Source organism: Lepus europaeus, chromosome 8, assembly GCF_033115175.1.
Source record: "Lepus europaeus isolate LE1 chromosome 8, mLepTim1.pri, whole genome shotgun sequence".
Classification (NCBI taxonomy): Eukaryota; Metazoa; Chordata; class Mammalia; order Lagomorpha; family Leporidae; genus Lepus; species Lepus europaeus.
The window spans coordinates 32,961,254-32,985,761 of NC_084834.1; the positions used below are offsets into that span (position 1 = coordinate 32,961,254).

Genomic DNA, 24,508 nt, shown 5'->3' on the forward strand with positions numbered 1-24,508 from the left:
CATAGTGGATAAAGCCACTGCCTGTAGTGCTGGCATCCCATGTAGGTGCGGGTTCAAAATCTGGCTGCTCCATTTCTGATCCAGCTCCCTGCTGTGGCTTGGGAAAGAGTAGAAGATGGCCCAAGTCCTTGGGCCCCAGCACCTGCGTGGGAGACCCAGAAGCTCCTGGCTCCTGGCTTCGGATTGGTTATTGCTGCCATTTGGGGAGTGAACCAACTGGCCCATGCTCCTATTAAATTTATTTTTTTTTAAAGATTTATTAATTTATTTGAAAGGCAGAGTTACAGAGAAGCAGAGGTAGAGAAAGAGAGAGAGAGAAAAAAAAGAGAGAGAGAGAGAGAGACTCTTCCATTTGCTGGTTCATTTCCCAGATGGCCACAATGGTTGGAGCTGCGCCAGTCTGAAGTCAGGAGCCAGGAGCTTTTTCTGGGTCTCCCACGTGGGTGCCGGGGCCCAAGGACTTGGGCCATTTTCTACTGCTTTCCCAGGCCACAGCAGAAAGCTGGATCAGAAGTGTAGCAGCCAGGTTTTGAACCTGCACCCATATGGGATGCCGGCACTACAGGCAGTGGCTTTACCCACTGTGCCACAGTGCCAGCCCCTCCTATTAAAATTATGACATGGAGGAACAAAGTAAACGTTTGCTTTCCTGACAACAGCTCTTTCTCAGGAGAAAGTGGGTAGTGGGTGAAGGAATAAATGCTAGGAATGTTACTTGTGTCATCAGGAATGAGGAAGGATTACCCTTTTTCTCTTGTCCTGTTTGTCATGTTTGTCATGATATCTGGCATACAGTGAGCATTCACCATTAAATACAGGTAATTATTATTATAGTGGTGATTTGAGCAATTAGAATAGCAGCTACTGTGTTTCATAATCTTTTCATCTTCCTGAATACATTGCTATTTTAGAAACCTCATGAGTTTCTATGCAATTTTTTTTGTTCATCATAAGATAAAATTGATAAAATAGTTTCACAAGATTTTAATGTAAAATTCTGTCATCTATGGTAACATGGATGGAACTGGAGAACTTTGGGTTAATAAGGCACAGAAAGACACATACTGCATGTTCCCAGTTACCGTATTTCAAAAAGTTTGTGGAAAATGCATATTATCTTTTCATCCTATTTTCCAAGAACTTTTTGAAGTCCGTGCATATTTAGAAACTAATAAAAGTTGATCTAATACTAGTGGGAAGAGGAATAGTGCATACCAGAGGCTGAGAAGGTGTATAAGGAGGAGAGAAGGCAGCAGGCACAGGGGTACAATTGAGTAGGAGGAATAACCTCTGACATTCTATAGAACAGTAGGGTAATTGTGGTTAAAAACATTTTACTCATGGGGCTGGTGCTGTAGCATAGTGGGTAAAACCAGTACTTGTGGTGCTGGCATGCCCTATGGGCACCCATTCGAGTCCCAGCTTCTCACTTCCAGTCCAGCTCCCTACTAATGCGCCCGGAAAAGCAGTGGAAGATGACCCAAGTCCTTTGGTCCCTGCACCTACATGGGAGACTCGTAAGAAGCTCATGGCTCCTGGCTCAGGCCTTTGAGGCCATATAGAGAGTGAATCAGCAGATGGAAAAAAATCTGTTTCTTCCTGTCTCTCTGCAACTATGCCTTTCAAATAAATAAATCTTAAAGAAAACATTTAATCATATATTTTAAACTTGCTAGTAGAATTTTGAGTGTTCTCAAGATAAATGATAAAAGTTTCAGGTGATAGATATACCAGTCACTCTGGTCTGATCATTATACACTGTATACAGGTATTTAAATATCACACCATAGCCCATAAATATGTACAATTATGTGTCTGTTAGAGCAACATTAAGAAGAAATTTTACTGAATCTTTCAGAATAATTTTAAAAACTTTTGGTGATGTCAATTTCCTCTGAAATCTAATGGAGCTATGCTTGTATCATTCATATAAACTATATGATTTCTAGGGATGCATGAACCTGGGATATATGATGTATGAACCCATGCTTTAGATAAAATGTGAATTGCGAAAACTTGTGTATTATTGTAGATTTGTATCAATGACTGGTTGAGATCCTGTGGGGTAGACAGACACATGTTTGCACTCCCAACTGTGCATACCTACTAGCTTTTTGACCTTAAGCTAGGGATTAACTTGAGTGTTCCTATTATTATTATTTAGTCAGTAAATGGAGATAACAATAGTAGCTGTATTGCTAGGTTAAGGAATAAACAAGGTAGTATATGTAAAGCATTACTTTTTGAGCCAAACCCGTTTGCTATTTGCTGCTATTATTTTTTTTAAGATCTTTTTTATTTATTTGAGAGAGAGAGACAAAGAGAGGGAGAGAGGCAGAGAGAGAGGTCTTCCATCTGCTTGTTCACTTCCCAAATGGCTGCAACAGCTGGATCCAGGAACCAGGAGCTTCCTCCAGGTCTTCCACAGGTGCAGAGGCCCAAGAACTTGAGGCATCTTCCACTGCTTTCCCAGACCATAGCAGAGAGCTGGATGGGAAGAGGAACAGCCTGGACACAAACCCGCACCCATGAGGGTGCCAGAGCCGCAGGCGGAGGCTTAGCCTACCATGCCACAGTGCTGGTCCCCTGCTGCTATTGTTTTTATTATCAGTAGTGTTATTAGTAGTCTCTTCCTTTTAAACCTCACCTGGATTATCTTTATGATTTAGTGACCACATTGTGCTGAATTTCATAGTATAGAAATAAAACTACTCTGAGCAAAGAGCTTGATCCTTTAGGCCTGCTTTTTCTTTTTTCAAAAAACCAAAGTCCCTAAGAATATTCTTCATGACCTTTGATCTCACCATGGTAAGAAAGAGCTTCTACTTTCTGCTTGTGGATCATCAAAGAAAAGGTCTTTAGGATGTCATTAAAAGTTTCCTCCTATTCCTTTACTTCCTCTCTTGTCTCTCTTCTAGCCTAGCAAAAAAGAAAAAGATGTCAGTTTGATACCTCTGACTTTTTTATGGAAACCTGGTAGTGGTATTTATCCTGTCAATCATTTTTAGATATTTAGTGTTTTACATCTTGAGCTAAGGCAAAGTCCTTAACTGTCCCCATTCCTTTCTGATGAACAGCTTAGGTTACAGAAGCTTGCTCCCCTAACTAAGGGCTACATATACCCTGCTGTCTTCACAGGCTGACTTTTGACCCAGACTACTTTCTAAAGAGATCATTGTTATTAAGATAGTGCCAGTGTATACTAGAATTTAACTTTCAAAGCACATTTAATGTGCTTTTCTTAATGAATTTTCGGACCAGTTTTTTTTTTTTTAAATTGCCCAGTTTCCTCCCTCTGATGGCCAAATAATACCATCTCATTCTGAAAAGTTATTCAGAAAATATAGGAATCATAAAGAAAAAACTGATCTCCCATAGTTCTACTATACCAAAATCGTCACTTTTATTATTTTTATGACTTCATAGGCCTTTTTTATACATAGCATAGATGTATATTCCTTAAAAATATCTTTTGCTTTCCTCAGAATACAATCCTTTTATATATGGTGCCTTGTAATCTGCTTTTTTTCCTACTGTAATTACATACTTGTATGGTGGTTATCAATTTTTATTTTTATTTCTTAATGTATTAGGGAGGCAAATACTGATCTTCCATCCACTGATTCACTCTCTAAATGCTCATAGTAGCTTGTGCTGGGCCAGACTGAAGCCAGAAACCTGTAACTCCATCCAGATCTCCCATGTGGGTGTCAGGGACCTGGCCATTTAGGCCATACCTTGCTAACAGGATGTGCATTAGCAGGAAACTGGAATGAGGCTGGAAACCCAGGTGCTCTAATATGAGAGGTGGGTTTCTGGAGCAGTGTTAACCACTGTGCCAAACACCTTTTCCTGCACGGTTCTTTTAAATACAGATGCTGTTTAATGTAACATTTGGGTTATACCCTGATAAATTCATCAGAAACTCAAAATCTTATTGTGGAAAATGCATTTAATATACTTAACCTAAAGAAAAGAAATATACTTAACCTATCAAACATCATAGCTTAACAACACAGTACTTTATAAAATATATATTGTTTACCCTCATGATTGTGTGGTTATGTACATGCAAACTGCCTAAGAAATTACCTTTTTCTAATCAAATTTGGGTATTATCAGTTATTTTAATGTTTTCCAGTATGATAAAGTTCATATTTCTGTGCTTTTATTTTTCTTTCTTTGACTATTAGAAATTGAACATAGTGTCATGTTTTTGGCTCTTTGCATTTTTTTGAGGTTCATTTTCTATTGCAAATTCTTTGCTTATTTCCCTAGACGATATATATATCTTTTATTTTTAAGAGCAGAATTTCATTTCTTGGATTCAGTAATGGATTATGCTTTCTTTTTCAAGACATTTTGTCTTTTTGTTGAACTAAATTTTTCCACTTAATTAGTTATTGTTCAGTATTAATATAGGAAATCAAGTAACTAAGTAGTAAAGAAAGCCAAGCTTGTTACAATAATATCTGTCTAAAATACAGATGACAAAGATAGGCATCCTTAATATTTGCAGACTAAGGTACATCATCTGGCTTCGGTGTTTCTTTCTTTGTTCATGGCTGGTTCTTGAGCATGTTCTATATGAGAAATGTCTAAGTAAAATATCTTTATATTTTTACTTTACATGCTCTTAATTGTCATTATTGTTGAAATTAAAAGAAATGGAAAGTATTGATTCAGATACTAATTTTCGCAGACTATGACTTTTAGCATCAGAAGAGAAGATGCTTTGGAAGAAATTTTTCCCTATGATAAAGTATGTGTTGCTTTTACTTTATTGCTTTTAGAAGAAAGACAACAGTGAAGACATTATGTATTTATGCAGACTACAAATCTGATGAAAGCTATACTCCAAGCAAGATCTCAGTCAGAGTAGGAAATAATTTCCACAACCTTCAAGAAATTCGGGTATGTCTTTCAAGTTCTTGTAAATATGTCATCCTTTAACACTCACTCTTCAGAGGGTAGTGACCATTGACAGTCAGTTAACAAGTGAAAATGTTGATGTATAAGAGGTAAATTGTAAATTGTGAAGAAAGCATGTTTGTATATAGCATTTTTATTTTCTTGTGAATAGTCATTGCTTTTTAAAAATATTATGAAAATTTGCAGACATACAGAAGAATGAAAAAAATTATACAGTAAACCTAGTATACTCACCAACTAGATTCATCAATAGTTAATATTTTGCTATATTTTATTATATTTGTCCAGCTAATTTTTTATGCATTTCAAAATAAGTAGCAGATATCTAATACATTTTACCCCCAAATATTTCAGCATGATATATTAAGAGTTATCAATATTTGCTTAATGTTTATTTTGTAAGGTAAGTTTTTGTGCAATTTTACACACATTTTGAGTAGATTATTTGGTAAGTTTTTGATAAATGCACTACTATTAAGATTTACACATTTTTGTCACCCCAAAAAAACTATTGTTTATAACTGTCTTTATATTCATTGCTTTTTATAATGATTGTTCTGATTTTATTTATTTATTACCATATATCAGTTTTGCCTTTTCTGGAATTTTATATAAATGGAATCATATCAGATATAATGATTATACAAGTTACTTTAATATAAATTCACTTTATCTAATTTTTGAGATATATTCATGTTGCATATTTCAGTACTTCATTCTTTTTATCCTGAGTTTAACTGCATGTTTGAATGTATCACTGTATATCTTGTATATAACTTTTTGAAGCTATTGAGGCATTGTTTTTCTGACCCAAATTTTACTAGTCACCAAATACTTACATGTCAGTAATATTTTCAGTGACTTTGAACTGTTGTGAACTTGTAAAACTTTGGCTCTTAATATTTTTTGGTCAGAAAATCATTGAGCTCAAATAATCATTAAAATCTGGTTGTTCTAAGAGATCTGGGAAGCACTTGTGATCTTAGACCTCTAATTGATTTGTGGCCTGGACTCTTATTTGGCCTTGTGTTTATATTAAGACATGTTTTCACACTATATTTATTACCAGATTTAGTAATAACATACCTAATAAAAACCACAAGTACTGTCATTGTTTTCTCATTAAGTGAAGTATTATTCTCTTTTGAAATTTGCGGCCGGCGCCGTGGCTCAACAGGCTGGTTCTCCGCCTTGCGGCGCCGGCACACCGGGTTCTAGTCCCGGTCAGGGCACCGATTGCCCCTCTTCCAGGCCAGCTCTCTGCTATGGCCCGGGAGTGTAGTGGAGGATGGCCCAAGTGCTTGGGCCCTGCACCCCATGGGAGACCAGGAGAAGCACCTGGCTACTGCCTTCAGATCAGCGCTGTATGCCGGCCGCAGCGCGCCGGCCACGGTGGCCATTGGAGGGTGAACCAACGGCAAAGTAAGACCTTTCTCCCTGTCTCTCTCTCTCTCACTGTCCACTCTGCCTGTAAAAAAAAAAAAAAAAAAAAAAAAAAAATTTGCTTATGCACTGAAAGAATAGGAGAGTATTATCTGCAGATATTTTTTGTTTTGTTTTGATCTTTCAAATATCCATTGCTTTTTTAAAAATGTCAGTTTTTTTTAAATAGACAAATAAAGATTACATGTATTTATCCTGTGTAACATGTTTTGAAATATGTATACATTGTGGAATGGCTAAACTAACATAATTAACATATCCATTATCTTATACTTTATCTTTTTGTGGTTAGAACACTCAAAATCCACTTTCTTAGTATCCTGAAGAACATAATACATTGTTTTTTTGTTTTTGACAGGCAGAGTTAGACAGTGAGAGAGACAGAGAGAAAGGTTTTCCTTTTCTTTTGGTTCACCCCTGAAATGGTCACTATGGCCGGCGCCAATCTGAAGCCAGGAGCCAGGTGCTTCCTCCTGGTCTCCCATGCAGGTACAGAGCCCAAGGACATGGGCCATCCTCCACTGCCTTCCTGGGCCACAGCAGAGAGCTGGACTGGAAGAAGAGCAGCTGGGACAGAATCCGGCGCCCCAACCGGGACTAGGACCCGGGGTGCCAGTGCCGCAGGCGGAGGATTAGCTAAGTGAGCCACGGTGCTGGCCAATACATTGTTAATATACTCATCATCTTATACAATAGATCTCTTGAACTTATTCCTTCCATCAACTGAAATTTTGTATTCTTTGACTTAGATCTCCCCAAACCACTCCCTCTCTCAGCCTTTGGAAGCCATCATTCTGTTAATGTTTCTAATGTTTTATCAATTTAATTTTTTAGATCCCATATTTTCCTGTAAGTGAAGTCATATGGTATTTGTCTTTCTGTGCCTGGCTTATTTCAAACAGCATAATGGTCTCCAGTTCCATCCATGGTGTTCTTTTCTGGCTGATAGTATTCCATTGTGTATACGTACCACATTTTCTTTATTCATTTGTTAGTTTATGGACACTTAGGTTGCTTTCATATTTTGGCTGTTGAGAATAATGCTGCAATGCACAATGGGGTGCAGATGTCTCTTCATCATATTGATTTCATTCCTTTGGATATATAACCAGTAATGAGATTGCTAGATCTTATGGTGCTTGTAGTTTTCATTTTTTGAGGCAACTACATACTGTTTTCTATAATGACTCTTTTAGTATACATTCCCATCAGCAGTGTGCATGTGTTATCATTTCCCCACATCCTCAGTAGCATTTGTTGTCTTTCATTGTTTTGATACTAGAATAGTTCATAATTCTAATAACAGTTCATAGTAAAAATAGGTGTGTGCTGATATCTCACTGTGGTTATAATTTACATTTCCCCAGTGATTGGTAATGTTGAACTTTTTTTTTCATGTATCTGTTGGCCCTTTTTATGTTTTCCTTTGAGAAGACATTTATTCAAGTTCTTTGCCCATTTTTTTAATCAGGTTGGTGTTACTTGCCCTTACATATTACTTACATATTTTGTATGTTAACCCCTTATCAGAAGTATGGCTTAGAAATACTTTCTCCCATTGCATATGGTTATCTCTTCACTCTGTTGATTTTTTTTTCTTTGCATTGGAGGAACTTTTTAGTTTGATACAATTCCATTTGTTTGTTTTTGCTTCGGTTGCTGATGCTTTTGGGCTCATATATAAAAAATCATAGCCCAGACCAATGTCAAGAAGCTTTCTTCCTGTGTTTTCTTCTAGAGGTTTTATAATTTCAGGTCTTAGGCTTAAGTTTCTAATTCATTTAGAGACTTAGACTCAGTTTGTTTGTGTTTTATCGAAAACAGATGCTCAATTTTGTAACATGTTTTTCTCTCTTTCTTCTGAGACGATCATTTTTGTCATTCATTCTGTTAATGTAATATATCATGTTTATAGATTTGACATATTGAACCATGCTTTGCATCTCTGGGATAAATCCTACTTGATCATGGTGAATGATCCACATTAATATGAATGAGGATTTTTGTATCTATAGTCATTAGGGATATTGGCCTATTGCTTTCTCTTCTAGTGTTTCTGTCTGACTTTGATATTAGGCTAATTTATACCTCATAAAGACTTTGTAAGTATTCCCTATTCAGTGTTTGGGAGAGTTTGAGAAAGATTAGTGTAATTTCTCTTTAGGTATTTGGCAGGATTCAGCAATGAAACCATCAGATCTTGGGCTTTTCTTTGATGAGAGATATTTTATTACTGATTCTATCTCCTTACTTGCTATTGGTCTGTTCAGATTTTCTGTTCTTCATGATCCAGTCATAGTGGGTTATAAGTGTCTAGTAATTTAGCCCTTTCTTCTAGGTTTTCCAAATTTTTGGTATATAATTGCTTATAGGAATCTCTTACGATCTTTTGTATTTCTGTGCTATCAGTCTCTTTGATTTGTTTTTCCCCAGAGAAACCTTTTATTTAAGGAATACAAACTTCATGTATTTCATAAATACAACTTCAGGAGTATAGTGGTTCTTCCCACCCTACCCCCCTCCTACCCACACCACCACCCATCTACCTCTTCCCTCTCCTAATCCCAGTCTCATTATCCACTAAGATCTATTTTCAATTAACTTTATACACAGAAGACCAACTCTATACTAAGTGAAGAGTTTGACAGTTTGCATGGGGGAAAAAAAAAAATGTTCCTCAACAGTCGATACAAGGGCTGTTCAAAGTTATTGCATCCTGACATTAATTTTACTTATTTTTTTAAGAAACTTAATTTTAACTTTAGAAGCACCCAAGAATGATACATATTCGCGAGCACTCAGACATAACTATAACTTATGAAACATAAGACTGTCCTCCACATAATAAAAAGTAAGTCCTTGAGAACAAGTTTTATCATTAATTAAGGAAGAACCTAAGAAAACAAGCAATGGAATTGGACATTTAGGCATAATAACTAAAACTTATTAGATGTAAGAATATCCTCCACTTAATACACTAAAATGAAATAAATCTTTGAGAAAAGTTTTACTTTTAACTCTCATAGTACAATTCTTTGAGGACAGAGGTCCTGCATGGGAAGTTAGTGCACAGTGACTCCTGTTGTTAATTTAACAGTTAACACTCTTATGTATGACATCAGTGATTGCCTGAGGCTCTTGACATGAGTTGCGTAGGCTATGGAAGCCTTTTGAATCCACAGTCTCCGTCAGTATTTAGACAAGACCATAAGCACAGTGGAAGTTCTCTCCTCCTTTCAGAGAAAAGTACATCCTTCTTTAATGACCGCTTCTTTCCACTGGGGTCTCACCCACTGATGTCCTTCATGTAGGACATGTTTTGCCTCAGTGTCTTGGCTTTCCATGCCTGAAATGCTCTTGTGGGCTTTTTCAGCCAGACAGAATGCCATAAGAGCTGATTCTGAAGTCAGAATGGTATTTAAAGTGATTGTCTTTCTACGGGTCTGCTGTGTGGACTGCTTCCCATGTTGGAACATTCACTCCTTTTTTATTCTATCTATTATGATTACCAGATGCTTAACCCTATCCATATGATCACTTTAACACTTCAGATTGTATTTTACCACTCAGCTTAAGAGGATTTGGGGTCCCATGGTAAGTTTTTAAACTGTACCTTACAGTATGTCCATAAGAATGTATCCAGAACTATACAGCTTTACAAGTAAAAACTTCATACACTTCATAATTACAACTTTGGGAACATGGTGATTCTTCCCACTATGGCTATCCTCCCACCAAAATGCCAACCCCTATTCCTCATCCTTCTCTTATTCTCACTTTTATTTTTTACAAAGACCTAATTTCAATTGACTATACACATGTAGTTAACTCTATGTTAAGTAAAGAATTCAGCAAATAGTATGAAAAGAAATTGTTTCTCAACAGTCAAGACAAGGGCTGTTCAAGTCATTTCTTCTCAAAGTGTCAGTTTTACTTCTACATATTGCCTTTTAGGTGCTCTATTAGTTATCACAGATCAGAGAGAACATATGGTATTTGTCCCTTTGGGAATGGCTTATTTCACTAAGTATCATGTTTTCCAGATTCATCCATTTTGTTGCAAATGACCGGATTTCATTTTTTTTTTTAACCACTGTGTAGTATCCCTTAAATTATATATCCCATAATTTCTTTATCCAGTCTTCAAGTGACAGGCATTTGAGTTGATTCCATGTCTTATCTATTGTGGACTGAGCTGCAATAAACATGGGGGTGCAGATAACTCTTTTATTTGCTGATTTCATTTCCCTTGGGTAAATTCCCATGAGTAGGATGGTGAGGTCATATGGTAGGTCTATATTCAGATTTCTGAGCTATCTCCATACTGTCTTCCATAGTGGCTTTACCAGTTTACATTCCCACCAACAGTGGACCAAGGTACCTTTTCCCCTACATCCTTGCCAGCATTTGTCATTTGTTGCTTTCTGTATGAAAGCCATTCTAACTTGGGTGAGGTGAAACCTCATTGTGGTTTTGATTTTCATTTCCCTGATGTTTACTGATCTGAAGCATTTTTTCATGTGTCTGTTGGCCATTTGGATTCCTCTTTTGCAAAATGTCGGTTGAAATCCTTTGCCCATTTCTTAGCTGGGTTGTTTGTTTTGTTGTTGTGGAATTTCTTGATCTCTTTATATATTGTGGTTATTAATCCTTTATCAGTTGTGTAATTTGCAAATAATTTCTCCCATTCTGTTGCTTGCCTCTTCACTTTCCTGGTGTTTCTTTTGCAGTACAGAAGCTTCTCAATTTGATGTAATCCCATTTGTTAGTTTTGTCTTTGATTTCTGTGTCTTGGCATCTTTTCCAAGAACTCTTTGCCTATTCCAGTTTCTTGCAGGGCTTCCCCAATGTTCTGTGTTAATTTGATGGTATCTGGGAGGAGATTTAGGTCTTCAATCCATTTTGAGTGGATTTTTGTGTAAATTGTAAGGTAGGCATCTTGCTTTATGCTTCTGCATTTGGAAATCCAGTTTTTCCAGCACCATTTGTTGAAGAAACTGTCCTTGCTCCAGGGAATGGTTTAGCTTCTTGGTCAAATATAAGTTGGTTGTAGATGCTTGGATTGATTGCTGGTGTTTCTATCCTGTTCCATTTGTCTATCCATCTGTTTTTGTTCCAGTACCATGCTGTTTTGATTATAACTGCCTTGTAGTATGTCTTGAAATCTGGTATGTTGTTGCTTCCAGCTTTGTTTTTCTTTTATAAGATTGCTTTAGCTATTTGAGGTCACCTGTATTTCCATATGAATTTCAGCATCATTTTTTCTATATCTGAGAAAAATGTCCTTGGTACTTTGAATGTTATTGCATTGAATCTAAAATTGCTTTCAGAAGTACGGACACTTTGATAATATTTTTTTTTTATTAAACTTTTATTTAATGAATATAAATTTCCAAAATATAGCTTATGGGTTACAATGGCTTCCCCCCTCCCATAACTTCCCTCCCGCCCGCAACCCTCCCCTTTCCCACTCCCTTTCCCCTTCCCTTCATGTAAAGATTCATTTTCAATTCTCTTTGTATACAGAAGATCAGTTTAGTGTATATTAGGTAAAGATTTCAACATTTTGCCCATATAGCAACATCAAGTGAAAAAACTACCATTGGATTACTCATTATAGCATTAAATAGCAATGTACAGCACATTAAAGACAGAGATCCTACATAATTTTTTTTTCAAATTAATTAATTTTCTATGCCATTTCCATTTTAACACCAGGATGTTGTTTTTTTTTTTTCATTTCCATTTCTCTTTCTATACAAAAGATCACTTCAGTATATAATTAGTAAAGACCTCATCAGTCTGCGCCCTCACAGAAACGCAAAGTATAAAAATACTGTTTCAGTACCAGTCATAGCATCACTTGGCTTTAGACGACACATTAGGGACAGATCCCACATGGGGTGTAAGTACACAGTGACTCCTGTTGCTGACTTAACGATTTGACACTCCTGTTCATGGCGTCAGTAATCTCCCTAGGCTCTAGTCATGAGTTGCCAGGGCTATGGAAGCCTTTAGAGTTCGCTGACTTTGATCTTATTCCGATAGGGTCATAGTCAAAGTGGAGGTTCTCTCCCCCCTTCGGAGAAGGGTACCTCCTTCTTTGATGGCCCCGTTCTTTCCACTGGGATCTCACTCACAGAGATCATTCATTTAGGTCTTTTTTTTTTTTTTCCATGATATCTTGGCTTTCCATGCCTGCTATAAATCATGGGCTCTTCAGCCAGATCCGAATGCCTTGAGGGCTGATTCTGAGGCCAGAGTGTTGTTTAGGACATCTGCCATTCTATGAGTCTGCTGTGTATCCCACTTCCCATGTTGGATCTTTCTCTCCCTTTTTGATTCTGTCAGTTAGTATTAGCAAATACTTGTCTTGTTTGTGTGATCTCTTTGACTCTTAGGCCTATCAGAGCTATCAATTGTGAGCTGAAATTGATCACTTGGACTAGTGCGATGGAATTGATACATGCCATCTTGATGGAATTGTGTTGGAATCCCCTGGCACATTTCTAACTCAACCATTTGCGGCCAGACCGATTGAGCATGTTCCAAATTGTTCATCTCCTCCCTCTCTTTTTCCACTCTTAGATTTAACAGGGATCACTTTTCAGTTAAAATTTAAACACCTAAGAATAATTGTGTGTTAATTACTGAGTTCAACCAATAGTATTAGAACAACAACAACAACAACAAATACTAAAAAGGATAAAGTATTACATTGTACATCTAAAGTCAGGACAGGAGCTGATCAGTTCATTGTTGCTTATAGTGTCCATTTCACTTAGCAGGTTTCCCCTTTGGCGCTCAGTTGTCACCGATCAGGGAAAACAAATGATATTTTTCTCTTTGGGACTGGCTTAATTCACTCAGCATGATGTTTTCCAGATCCCTCCATCTTGTTGCAAATGACTGGGTTTCGTTGTTTCTTACTGCTGTATAGTATTCTATGGAGTACATGTCCCATAATTTCTTTATCCAGTCTACTGTTGATGGGCATTTGGGTTGGTTCCAGGTCTTAGCTATTGTGAATTGAGCTGCAATAAACATTAATGTGCAGATGGCTTTTTTATTAGCCAAATTAATTTCCTTTGGGTAAATTCCAAGGAGTGGGATGGCTGGGTTGAATGGTAGGGTTATGTTCAGGTTTCTGAGGAATCTCCAGACAGACTTCCATAGTGGCTTAACCAGTTTGCATTCCCACCAAGAGTGGGTTAGTGTCCCTTTTTCCCCACATCCTCTCCAGCATCTATTGTTGGTAGATTTCTGGATGTGAGCCATTCTCACCGGGGTGAGATGGAACCTCATTGTGGTTTTAATTTGCATTTCTCTGATTGCTAGTGATCTTGAACATTTTTTCATGTGTCTGTTGGCCATTTGGATTTCCTCTTTCGAAAAATGTCTATTGAGGTCCTTGGCCCATCTCTTAAGTGGGTTGTTTGTTCTGTTGTTGTGGATTTTCTTGATTTCTTTGTAGATTCTGGTTATCAATCCTTTATCTGTAGTATAGTTTGCGAATATTTTTTCCCATTCTGTTGGTTGCATCTTCACTTTCCTGACTGTTTCTTTTGAAGTACAGAAACTTCTCAATTTGATGCAATCCCAAATGTTAATTTTGGTTTTGACTGCCTGTGCTGTTCGAGTATTTTCCAGGAAGTCTTTGCCTGTGCCTATATCTTGCAGGGTTTCTCCAATGCTCTCTAATAATTTGATGGTTTCAGTTCGTAGATTTAAGTCTTTAATCCATGTTGAGTGAATTTTTGTGTAAGGTGATAGGTATGGGTCTTGCTTCAAGCTTCTGCACGTGGAAGTCCAATTTTCCCAGCACCATTTATTGAATAGGCTGTCCTTATTCCAGGGATTAGATTTGGATCTTTGGTCAAATATAAGTTGGCTATAGATGTTTGGATTGATTTCTGGTGTTTCTATTCTGTTCCATTGGTCTATCCATCTGTTTCTGTACCAGTACCATGCTGTTTTGATAACAACTGCCCTGTAGTATGTCCTAAAATCAGGTATTGTGATTCCTCCGGCTTTGTTTTTGTTGTACAGGATTGCTTTGGCTATTCGAGGTCTTCTGTGTCTCCATATGAATTTCAGCATCATTTTTTCTATATCTGAGAAGAAGGTCTTCGGGATCTTGATGGGTATTGCATTGAATGTATAAATTGCTTTTGGGAGAATAGACATTTTGATGATATTGATTCTTCCAAGCCATGAGCATGGAAGATTTCTCCATTTTTTGGTATCCTCTTCTATTTCTTTCTGTAAGGTTTTGTAGTTTTCATCGTAGAGATCTTTAACGTCTTTGGTTAAGTTTATTCCAAGGTATTTGATTGTTTTTGTAGCTATTGTGAATGGGATTGATTTTAGAAGTTCTTCCTCAGCCGTGGCATTGCCTGTGTATACAAAGGCTGTTGATTTTTGTGCATTGATTTTATATCCTGCTACTTTGCCAAACTCTTCGATGAGTTCCAGCAGTCTCTTAGTAGAGTTCTTTGGGTCCCCTAAATAGAGAATCATATCATCTGCAAAGAGGGATAGTTTGAGTTCGTCCTTCCCAATTTGTATCCCTTTAATTTCTTTTTCTTGCCTAATAGCTCTGGCCAAAACTTCCAGAACTATATTGAATAGCAGTGGTGAGAGAGGGCATCCCTGTCTGGTACCAGATTTCAGTGGAAATGCTTCCAACTTTTCCCCATTCAATAGGATGTTGGCCGTGGGTTTTTCATATATTGCTTTGATTGTATTAAGGAATGTTCCTTCCATACCCAGTTTGCTTAGAGTTTTCATCATGAAAGGGTGTTGTATTTTATCGAATGCTTTCTCTGCATCTATTGAGAGAATCATATGGTTTTTCTTCTGCAGTCTGTTAATGTAGTGTATTACGTTGATTGTTTTGCGAATGTTGAACCATCCCTGCATACCGAGGATGAATCCCACTTGGTCTGGGTGGATGATCTTTCTGATGTGTTGTTGCATTCTATTGGCCAGAATTTTATTGAGGATTTTTGCATCTATGTTCATCAGGGATATTGGTCTGTAATTCTCTTTCAATGTTGCATCTCTTTCTGGCTTAGGAATTAAGGTGATGGTGGCTTCATAGAAAGAATTTGGGAGGATTCCCTCTTTTTCGATTGCTCTGAATAGTTTGAGAAGTATTGGAGTTAGTTCTTCTCTAAATATCTGGTAGAACTCAGCAGTGAATCCATCTGGCCCTGGGCTTTTCTTTGTTGGGAGGGCCTTTATTACTGTTTCAATTTCTGTGTCAGTTATTGGTCTGTTTAGGTTTTCTATGTCTTCCTGGCTCAATTTAGGGAGGTTGTATGTGTCCAAGAATCTGTCCATTTCTGATAGATTTCCCTGTTTGCTGGCATACAAGTCCTTGTAGTAATTTCTGATGATTCTTTTTATTTCTGTGGCGTCTGTTGTTACGTTTCCCATTTCATCTCTGATCCTATTGATTTGGGTCTTTTCTCTTCTTTTTTTAGTTAGTTGGGCCAATGGGGTGTCAATTTTGTTTATTTTTTCAAAAAACAAGCTCCTCGTTTGGCTGATTTTTTGTAATGTTTCTTTGGATTCAATCCTGTTGATTTCTTCTCTGATTTTAATTATTTCTCTTCTCCTACTGGGTTTGGGTTTGGCTTGCTGCAGATTTTCTAGATCCTTGAGATGACTTGAAAGCTCATCTATTTGGTGCCTTTCCAATTTCTTGATGTAGGCTCCTATTGATATAAACTTTCCTCTTAACACTGCTTTTGTTGTATCCCATAGGTTTTGGTATGTTGTGCTGTTATCCTCATTTACTTCCAGAAAATTTTTGATTTCTCTTTTAATTTCTTCTATGACCCATTGTTCATTCAGGAGCATGTTGTTCAATCTCCATGTGTTTGCACGTGCTCTAGGGATTCCTGAGTTGCCAATTTCCAATTTCATTCCTTTGTGGTCTGAGAAGCTGCATGGTATGATTCTAATTCTTTTGAATTTGCTGAGACTTGCTTTATGGCCTAGTATGTGGTCAATCCTAGAGAGGGTTCCATGTACTGCTGAGAAGAATGTAAAGTCCTTAGATGTAGGGTGAAATGTTCTGTAGATATCTGTTAGATCCATTTGGGCTATAGTGTCATTTAAATCTACTGTCTCCTTGTTGATCTTCTGTCCTGTTGATCTGTCTATCTCTGAGAGTGGAGTATTGAAGTCCCCCAGTACTATTGTATTGGGGTCTAAGTCTCCCTTTAAGTCCCTTAACAAGTCTTTTAAATAAGCTGGTGCCCTGTAATTAGGTGCATATACGTTGATAATCGTTATATCTTCCTGTTGAATGGTTCCCTTAATCATTATATAGTGCCCCTCTTTGTCTCTCCTAACAGTTTTTGTGGTAAAGTTTATGTTGTCTGATATTAAGATGGCTACGCCCGCTCTCTTTTAATTTCTGTTGGCGTGGTATATCTTTTTCCAGCCTTTCACTCTCAGCTTATATGGATCATTGTTGGATAGATGGGTTTCTTGTAAGTAGCAAAAAGATGGGTTTTGTTCCTTGACCCAATCGGCCAATCGGTGTCTTTTAACTGGACAGTTCAAGCCATTAACATTCAATGTGACTATTGAGAAGGAGTAACTTTGCCCTGCCATTTGCCAAAGATATTTTCTAATATCTGGTTTGAGATTCCTGTGATCTTTTGGTGTGAGGTTTCCTACCTTTACCTTCTTTCATATTGGTGACCGTTTTTCTGTGTTTCTGTATGTAACACATCTTTAAGCATCTTTTGCAGGGCTGGACGAGTGGCGACAAATTCTTTCAATTTCTGTTTGCTGTGAAAGGTCTTAATTTCACCTTCATTCACAAATGAGAGCTTTGCAGGATATAATATTCTGGGCTGGCAGTTTTTCTCTCTTAGTACCTGGGCTATATCTCGCCATTCTCTCCTGGCTTGTAGGGTTTCTGATGAGAAATCAGCTGTAAGTCTAATTGGAGATCCTCTGAGAGTAATCTGGCGTTTCTCTCTTGCACATTTTAGGATCTTTTCTTTGTGTTTCACTGTGGTGAGTTTGATTACGACGTGTCGTGGTGAGGATCTCTTTTGATCATGTTTATTAGGGGTTCTCTGAGCTTCCTGTACTAGGATGTCTCTGTCCTTCTCCAAACCTGGGAAATTTTCTGCTAGTATCTCATTAAAAAGGCCTTCTAATCCTTTCTCCCTTTCCATGCCTTCAGGAACTCCTAGAACCCGAATGTTGGGTTTTTTAATAGTATCCTGTAGATTCCTGACAGTATTTTTTAAATTTCTGATTTCTTCTTCTTTTCTTTGATTTGACTGTTTCCTTTCCTGTTCTCTGTCTTCTAATTCCGATATTCTCTCTTCTGCTTCACCCATTCTGTTTTTAAGGCTCTCTAATGTGTTTGCCATTTGATCTATTGAGTTCTTCATTTCATTGTGGTTTTTTGTCACTATCACAAATTCCTGTTCCACTAGTTTTTTCATTTCATTTTGATTCCTCCTTAATATTTCATTTTCACGGGAGAGATTTTCTATCTTGTCCATTAAGGATTTCTGTAGTTCAAGAATTTGTTTTTGAGAACTTCTTAATGTTCTTATCACTATTTTGAAATCTGCTTCTTGCATTTCCTCTATATCTTCATCTTCATAATCTTGCATTGGCGTGTCTTGTTCACTTGGGGGCGTCATAGTGCCTTGCTTGTTCTTGGTACCTCCGCTTCTGTTTCTTGCTTGGCATGTTAGAGATAATTTGTGGTGTTTTTGTTTTTGTTTTTTTCTCTCGTTATACTATGCCTCTAAGTGAGCTGTCTGCTTTGTTGGAGCCTTAGGGGCTGTGTTGGGTGTGGCCAGAGAGCTATGCTTGTTTCTTGAGGTTTAAGGCTGTGTAAAGAGCGACTTTCCCAGATTACTTGTTCCTTGCTGGCTCGCTCTCTCTCTCTCTCTCTCTCTTTTTTTTTTTTTTTTTTTTTTTTTTGACTCAGTTGGGAGTGGAGTTGAGGGTAGTTGAAATCTGGCCTCTGTGAATATTCGTTTGATCTACCCCTGGGACCATACACAGAGTTTATGCAGCCCTCAATGTGTTCTCCAGTTTCGCTAAAGATACTGATTTTGGCTGAGCTTTACATATGTTAAATCGCGGTGCTCTTTGTTTTGCTTGGTGAGTGAAGGGAGAGGCCTCTGTTCCCCCTCCCCCCAATGTCTGGGACTTCTCAGGTCTTTGTCTTACCCTCCTGGGTTCCCGTGCTGGCGAGATTCTGTGGCTCTGGCTCCTCTCCCGCCGCTGCCGCTCGGCTCGTCTCGGTTGGTTTTCCACGCGGTGGGTTCCCTGCAAGTCCTCTGTGTCTCATCCACAAGATCCGGAAGCGTTTCCTCTGCAGTTTTTTTCTTGAGTCTTTTCCTGAGGCTACAGTAATTCCACTCTTATGAAAGTTTATTTTCCCAAACTAAGGCACACGTCCTCACTATCCGCCATCTTGGCTCCGCCCCCACTTTGATAATATTGATTCTTCCAATCCAATCCATGAACATGGAAGATTTTTCCTTTTTTTTTTTTTTTGTATCTTCTTCTATTTCTTTCTTTAATGCTTTGTTCATTGTAGAGATTGTTGATGTCCTTGGTTAAATTTATTCTAAGGTATTTGCTTTTTATTTGTAGCTGTTGTGAATGGGATTGATCTTAGAAGTTCTTTCTCAGCCATGCATGGCTTTGTCTATGTATATAAAGGCTGTTGATTTTTGTGTATTGATTTTATATCCTGCTGTTTTTCCAAACTCTTCTATGAGTTCCAGTAGTCTGTAGTGGAGTCTTTTGGATGCCCTACATGTATAATCATGTTGTCTGTAAATAGGGGTAGTTTGACTTCCTCCTTCCCAATTTGTATCCCTTTGATTTCTTTTTCTTGCCTAGTGGCTGTGACTAAAACTTCCAGTACTATATTGAATAGCAATGGCGAGAGTGGGCATCCTTGTTTGCTTCCAGATCTAAGTGGAAATGCTTCCATCTTTTCCCCATTCAATATAATGCTGGCCTTGGGTTTGTCATAAATTGCCTTCATTGTGTTGAGGATTGTTCTTTCTATACCAAATTTGCTTAGCGTCTTCATCATGAAACAGTGTTGTATTTTATGAATTGCTTTCTCTTCACTTATTGAGATAATCATTTTTTAATTCTTCATTTTGTTGTTGCGATGTGTCACATTAATTGATTTACGAATGTTGAATCATCTCTGCATACCAGGGATAAATCCCACTTGGTCTGGGTGGATGATCTTTCTGATGTGATGTTGGATTCAACTGGCCACAATTTTGTTGAGGATTTTTGCATCTATGTTCATCAAGGAAATTGTTTTGTAGTTCTCTTCTCTGGTGCATTTTTTCCAGGTTTAGGAATTAATGTGATGCTGGCTTCATACAAAGAATTTGGGAGGATTTCTTCTCTTTCCGTTGTTTTGAATAGTTTGAGAAGAATTGGAGTTAGTTCTTTAAATGTCTGGTAGAATTTAGTGGTGAAACCATCTGGTCTTCTTTGTGGGGAGAGTCTTTATTACTGATTCAATTTCTGTCATGGTGATGTGATTAGGTTTTCTGTGTCATCATGGCTCAATTTAGGTAGGTTGTATGTGTTCAGGAATCTATCCATTTCTTCTAGGTTTCCCAGTTTGTTGGCATACAAATCTTTTCATAATTTCTGATGATTCTTTTTATTTTTGTAGTATCATTACATTTCCTCTTCCATCTATAATTTTATTGCTTTGGATCTTCTCCTTTTTTGGGCTAGTAGTGTGTGTATTTTGTTTATTTTTTCAAAAAACCAGCTCTTTGTTTTGTTGGTCTTTTGAATTGGTTCTTTTTTTCAATTTTATTTATTTCTTCTTTAATTTTAAATATTTGTTTTCTCCTACTCATTTTGGATTTGTTTGCTGTTGTTTTTATTGAGATGCATTGATAGCTTATTTATTTGGTGCCTTTCCAATTTCTTGATGATGGAACCAATTGCTATAACCTTTCCTCTTCACACTGCTTTTGCTGTATCCCATAAGTTTTGATAGATGTATTGTCATCTTTGTTTCCAGAAATTTTTTTATTCCTTTTTTGATTTCTTCTGTGACCCAGTGTTCATTCAGGAGCATGTTGTTCATTCTCCATTTACTTGCATATGTCGTGAGTTCCTGATTTCCAGCTTCATTGCATTGTGGTCTGAGAAGATTCATGGTATGATTTTGATTCTTTCGAATTTGCTGAGACTTACTTTAGGTCCTAGCATGTGGTCAACCCTAGAGAAAGTTCCATGCACTGTGTGTTGTGCAGCCTTAGGATATAAAGTTTTATAGATATCTGTTAGGTCCATATTGCGTATAGTGGCATTTCACCCTACTGTTTCCTTGCTGATTTTCTGTCTGGTTGATCTGTCCATTGCTGAAAGTGGGGTATTAAAGTCCCCCTTGCTATTGTATTGGAGTCTGTGTCTCCCTTTAGATCCCTAACATTTCTTTTAAATAGCCAAATGCCATTGCTGAAATGAGATATTAAAGTTGTCTGCTGTTATTATATTACAGTCTATTCCTCCCTTTAGTTTATGTAATATTTGCTATTATATACCCTGGTGTTGGGTACATATAAATGTATACTTTTAATATCCTCTTGCTGGCGTGACCCCTTTAATACTGTATCATGACCTTCTTTGTCTATTTTTTACAGTTTTTGACTTAAAATCTGTTTAATTTGAAATAAGTCTGCAAGGGAGCCAGAGTCAGTGGAATCTTGCCAGTAGCCTGGGTCTGCAGGGGCTGTTCTGGAGCCTTGGTTTATGGATACTAGCCTCACACTGGAGTCCACTGGGGTGGGCCTGGGCCTAGGGTCTGATGGAACAATCCTGAACTTGGGTTCCCTGGATCCTGGAGCCATAGGGGCCAGCCTGAAGTCTGTGTCCAGCCTAATCCTAGGGCAAGTGGGTCTGTGGAAGCTGGCCTAAAGGCTTTTTATGCTAATGCTGGCCTAAGGGCTAGACCTGTTAGGGCTGGCTTGAATGCAAGTGCTGGAGGAGACAGCCAAGAATATGGGTCCACTGGAGTGGCCCAAGAGTCAGGGCCTGTGGTTGCTGGACCTCGGCTCTGCTGGATTACGGGGTCACAGAGGTCAAGATGTCACTAGGCAAATCGAGAGTCTTTGTTGTTGCTGGCATGGTGCCTGAGGCCAGAGGTCCTAACAGAGAGCTGAGCAGGCCTGAAGCCTGGAGTTTTGTAGGCTGACCTTTGGACTGATGCGGCACTTGGAGTGGGGCTTGTCCAGCACTGGAATTGCCTAAAACCTATGGTGTGCAGATGCTGATCTGGAAGCTGAGCTTATAGTGCAGGACTGATGACAAGATATTGTGGGCTGGCTGGTTGGTGGAAACCTGAAGATGGCTTGTAGGAGCCAGCTTGGTGTTGGGGCAGTCCAGAGTTTGGGGCTGGGATGAGCCTGGAGTTGTCTTTGGGGTTAGGCCTGGAAGCTCAATCTGTGAAGTCTGGCCCAGCCATGACGTAGGCCCAGATTCTGAGTACACCAGGGAGGCTTGAAGGCTCAGTCCATGGGTAATGGCCTCTAGTCTGGAGCTGTGGCATACTACTCGTGGCTGGGTGTTACTGAGTCTGGCTGGTGTTGGGATCTGAGGCATAGTCTAGTGCTTGCTTCCCTCTCCTAGTTGCAGGTATTTGCATGCTTTGCTGCCTGGGTGGGGAGGGATGACACAGATAATATACTGCTCTCCTTCCTGTCCCTTGCTGTATATCCTTGCAAGTTTCTACGTTACACCCAGATGCCATAAACTCTCCTGGTTTATGGTTCTTGTGAAGATATTTTGATGTTTGCATGTGGATAGTTGTTCAGATTGCTCCCAGTGTGGGGATGTGCATCATGGGAAGTCCTTTTCTGCCATACATACCCAAGTAGGTGCCATTGAGATGACTGTTCACGTCATATGTGGTTATTTAATTTATTTTTAAAGTGGCTCTTTGAGACCTAACAAGTTTTTGAAAAATTGTCATACATAAGACACTTCTTTTTTGTTTAAAAACATTTCTTATCTTGAATAACTACCATACTGGTTAACAAATATGTACTTCTTGTGCTTGAGGAAATTTATAGACAAATCATCTCTTAATCTACTTAGTAAGTTCCTCCATTTACTCCAGTGCTTTTTTCATTCAGAATATTTTCACTTACTTTTCTTTTCATAATTGTGTTGAATCAATTAATAGCCCTTCTTTTAGACTTATATCTGATTACTTCATGTTGAGTGCTCTAATGAGTTGTATTTGCTTCTTAAGCATGTCAAATATTTCCTATTTGTCAAATGACTGGGTTGCATACTGAGAAGGCTTTGGAAGTAGAGTTGTCTTGTTCTGGTTTATAACTACAGTTTTGTCATATAATTCCTCACGCCATTTGAAATAAGCGAAATGCTAGCAATAAAATATTTTGATGCGTGTGATATATATTTGAAATGTCCACTAGATGTCACTGTAGTCTCATAAGTTCAAGACCAAAGTAGTCAGTTGTACTAGTTGTTCCTAGAGAATTTATGTTCAAAACATGTTTGATGCATTTTGAGAAATATACATCTTCATGCAAGATTCCTAGATTTATATAGTAAAGATTTTTTGGCTCTGTTGTAAATTTTACTCACATTACATAAGCATTTTGAGTGGTTGTTAGCAGAAACCTTAAATGATATTTGAACCTTGTAAACTACTTTTAATCTGGTTATTGCTTCTATTATACTATTCAAGTGTTGAAACATTAGATATATAGAAAAACGGCTCTTGTAGGTAGTCTCTTAATTTTTCTGTATGTTTATATTTCTGTGTAGTGACCACATAGGCTCATGAGACCAGTAATACTAAATATTACCTGGTTATAATGTAGTTGTTTTCCTGGAAAACTTAATGGATATACAACTTTTCTGCCATAGTTCTCACTAAAGAACCATAATTTTTGGATATTGCTTTAAAATATTAGTTCCTAGATCTTTGTAGCTCATGATGCAGAGGATACTTTTTAATTATATATCTTGTGTGTGATTTGTTATATTTATTTGTTGTATATAAGTTAAATAAGAATCAGATAGCACTTTGAAAGGAAAAGATGAAGCAGATCATAATTTATTTTATTTTTACATTAATATACAATCTGCATTTTTGAAAGAAATTTTTGCTGCCTCTAATTCAAATATAAGATAAATGATTTAAATAGTCTGAACTTTTTTGAGGTTCTTAAAGCCATCATTTCATTAGCTATAGGATTGATTTAACTGAGTGGAAAATCCAACTAAATCTTTTTCTGTTTTTCCATGGATGTTTGCCCACTGGAGGGTGTTGTGTTGGAATGTTTTAATATGTTTTCCTTTTAGAAATTATGGATTTGTTTCCTTGAAATATTCTAAATGCTTACTTTATTTAATTTTATTATTGATTTGAAATAGCAACTTAACAATTAGTTCAAGGTGAGAAAAGCTAATGGCTACCCTATTTATCCTGAAATATTCTTTTTCTGTCATATATTTTTCCTGAATTTCAGTTGTGAAACATGATTATATCTATATCTTTGTTGCCAATTGAAAAATTCCCTACAAAGGAATTAGGTACTCCTTTAATATTCTAGAATGTGTATTTTAACTTCAATACTTGAGGAGGGGCTTAAGATGGACTCTGCTGAATGGTTCTAAGATACTAAAACTGACTTTGGTCAAGTAGAGTATTTTTGATGCCAGAGTTGAATTTATTTATGTTATTTATTCTACTTTCTTCTGTTCAAAAATTTCTCATCCCACACAAATTAGGGTTTAAGAACAATTTGTAAGATATTTGTAACTTACTGCTTCTTTACAAGAAACTTTTTATATAAAAGAATTAAGCATTTCAGTGTTTATATCATTGTCTTTAGAATAACTCATTTAATTTTGTTACATTTGTGTAGGAAGTCATGTTATTCAAGAGAAGTTTTCAAATAAAGATAGTGTTGTAAAACTTAGACATTTTAAAATCTTTGTATTTTAGCATTATATTTTGGCTCCAGTTCTTGTGTTTTTAGAAAGAATAATAATATGTGAGGAAACTTTTTGTCATTTAGAGCACGCAATCAAAAGAATACTGTATTTT

General features: G+C 37.4%; 1 protein-coding gene across 2 annotated transcripts in view; it reads left to right on the forward strand.

Annotated features, from left to right (window-relative positions):
- The window catches only part of ANAPC10 (anaphase promoting complex subunit 10), a 142,638-nt gene that overhangs the window by 41,472 nt on the left and 76,658 nt on the right, over positions 1 to 24,508 (forward strand). For both annotated transcript variants that reach the window (XM_062199550.1, XM_062199551.1), the window contains exon 4: positions 4,794 to 4,914. In XM_062199550.1, the coding sequence (XP_062055534.1) occupies positions 4,794 to 4,914 (121 nt within the window). The remainder of the gene's footprint in view (positions 1 to 4,793; positions 4,915 to 24,508) is intronic.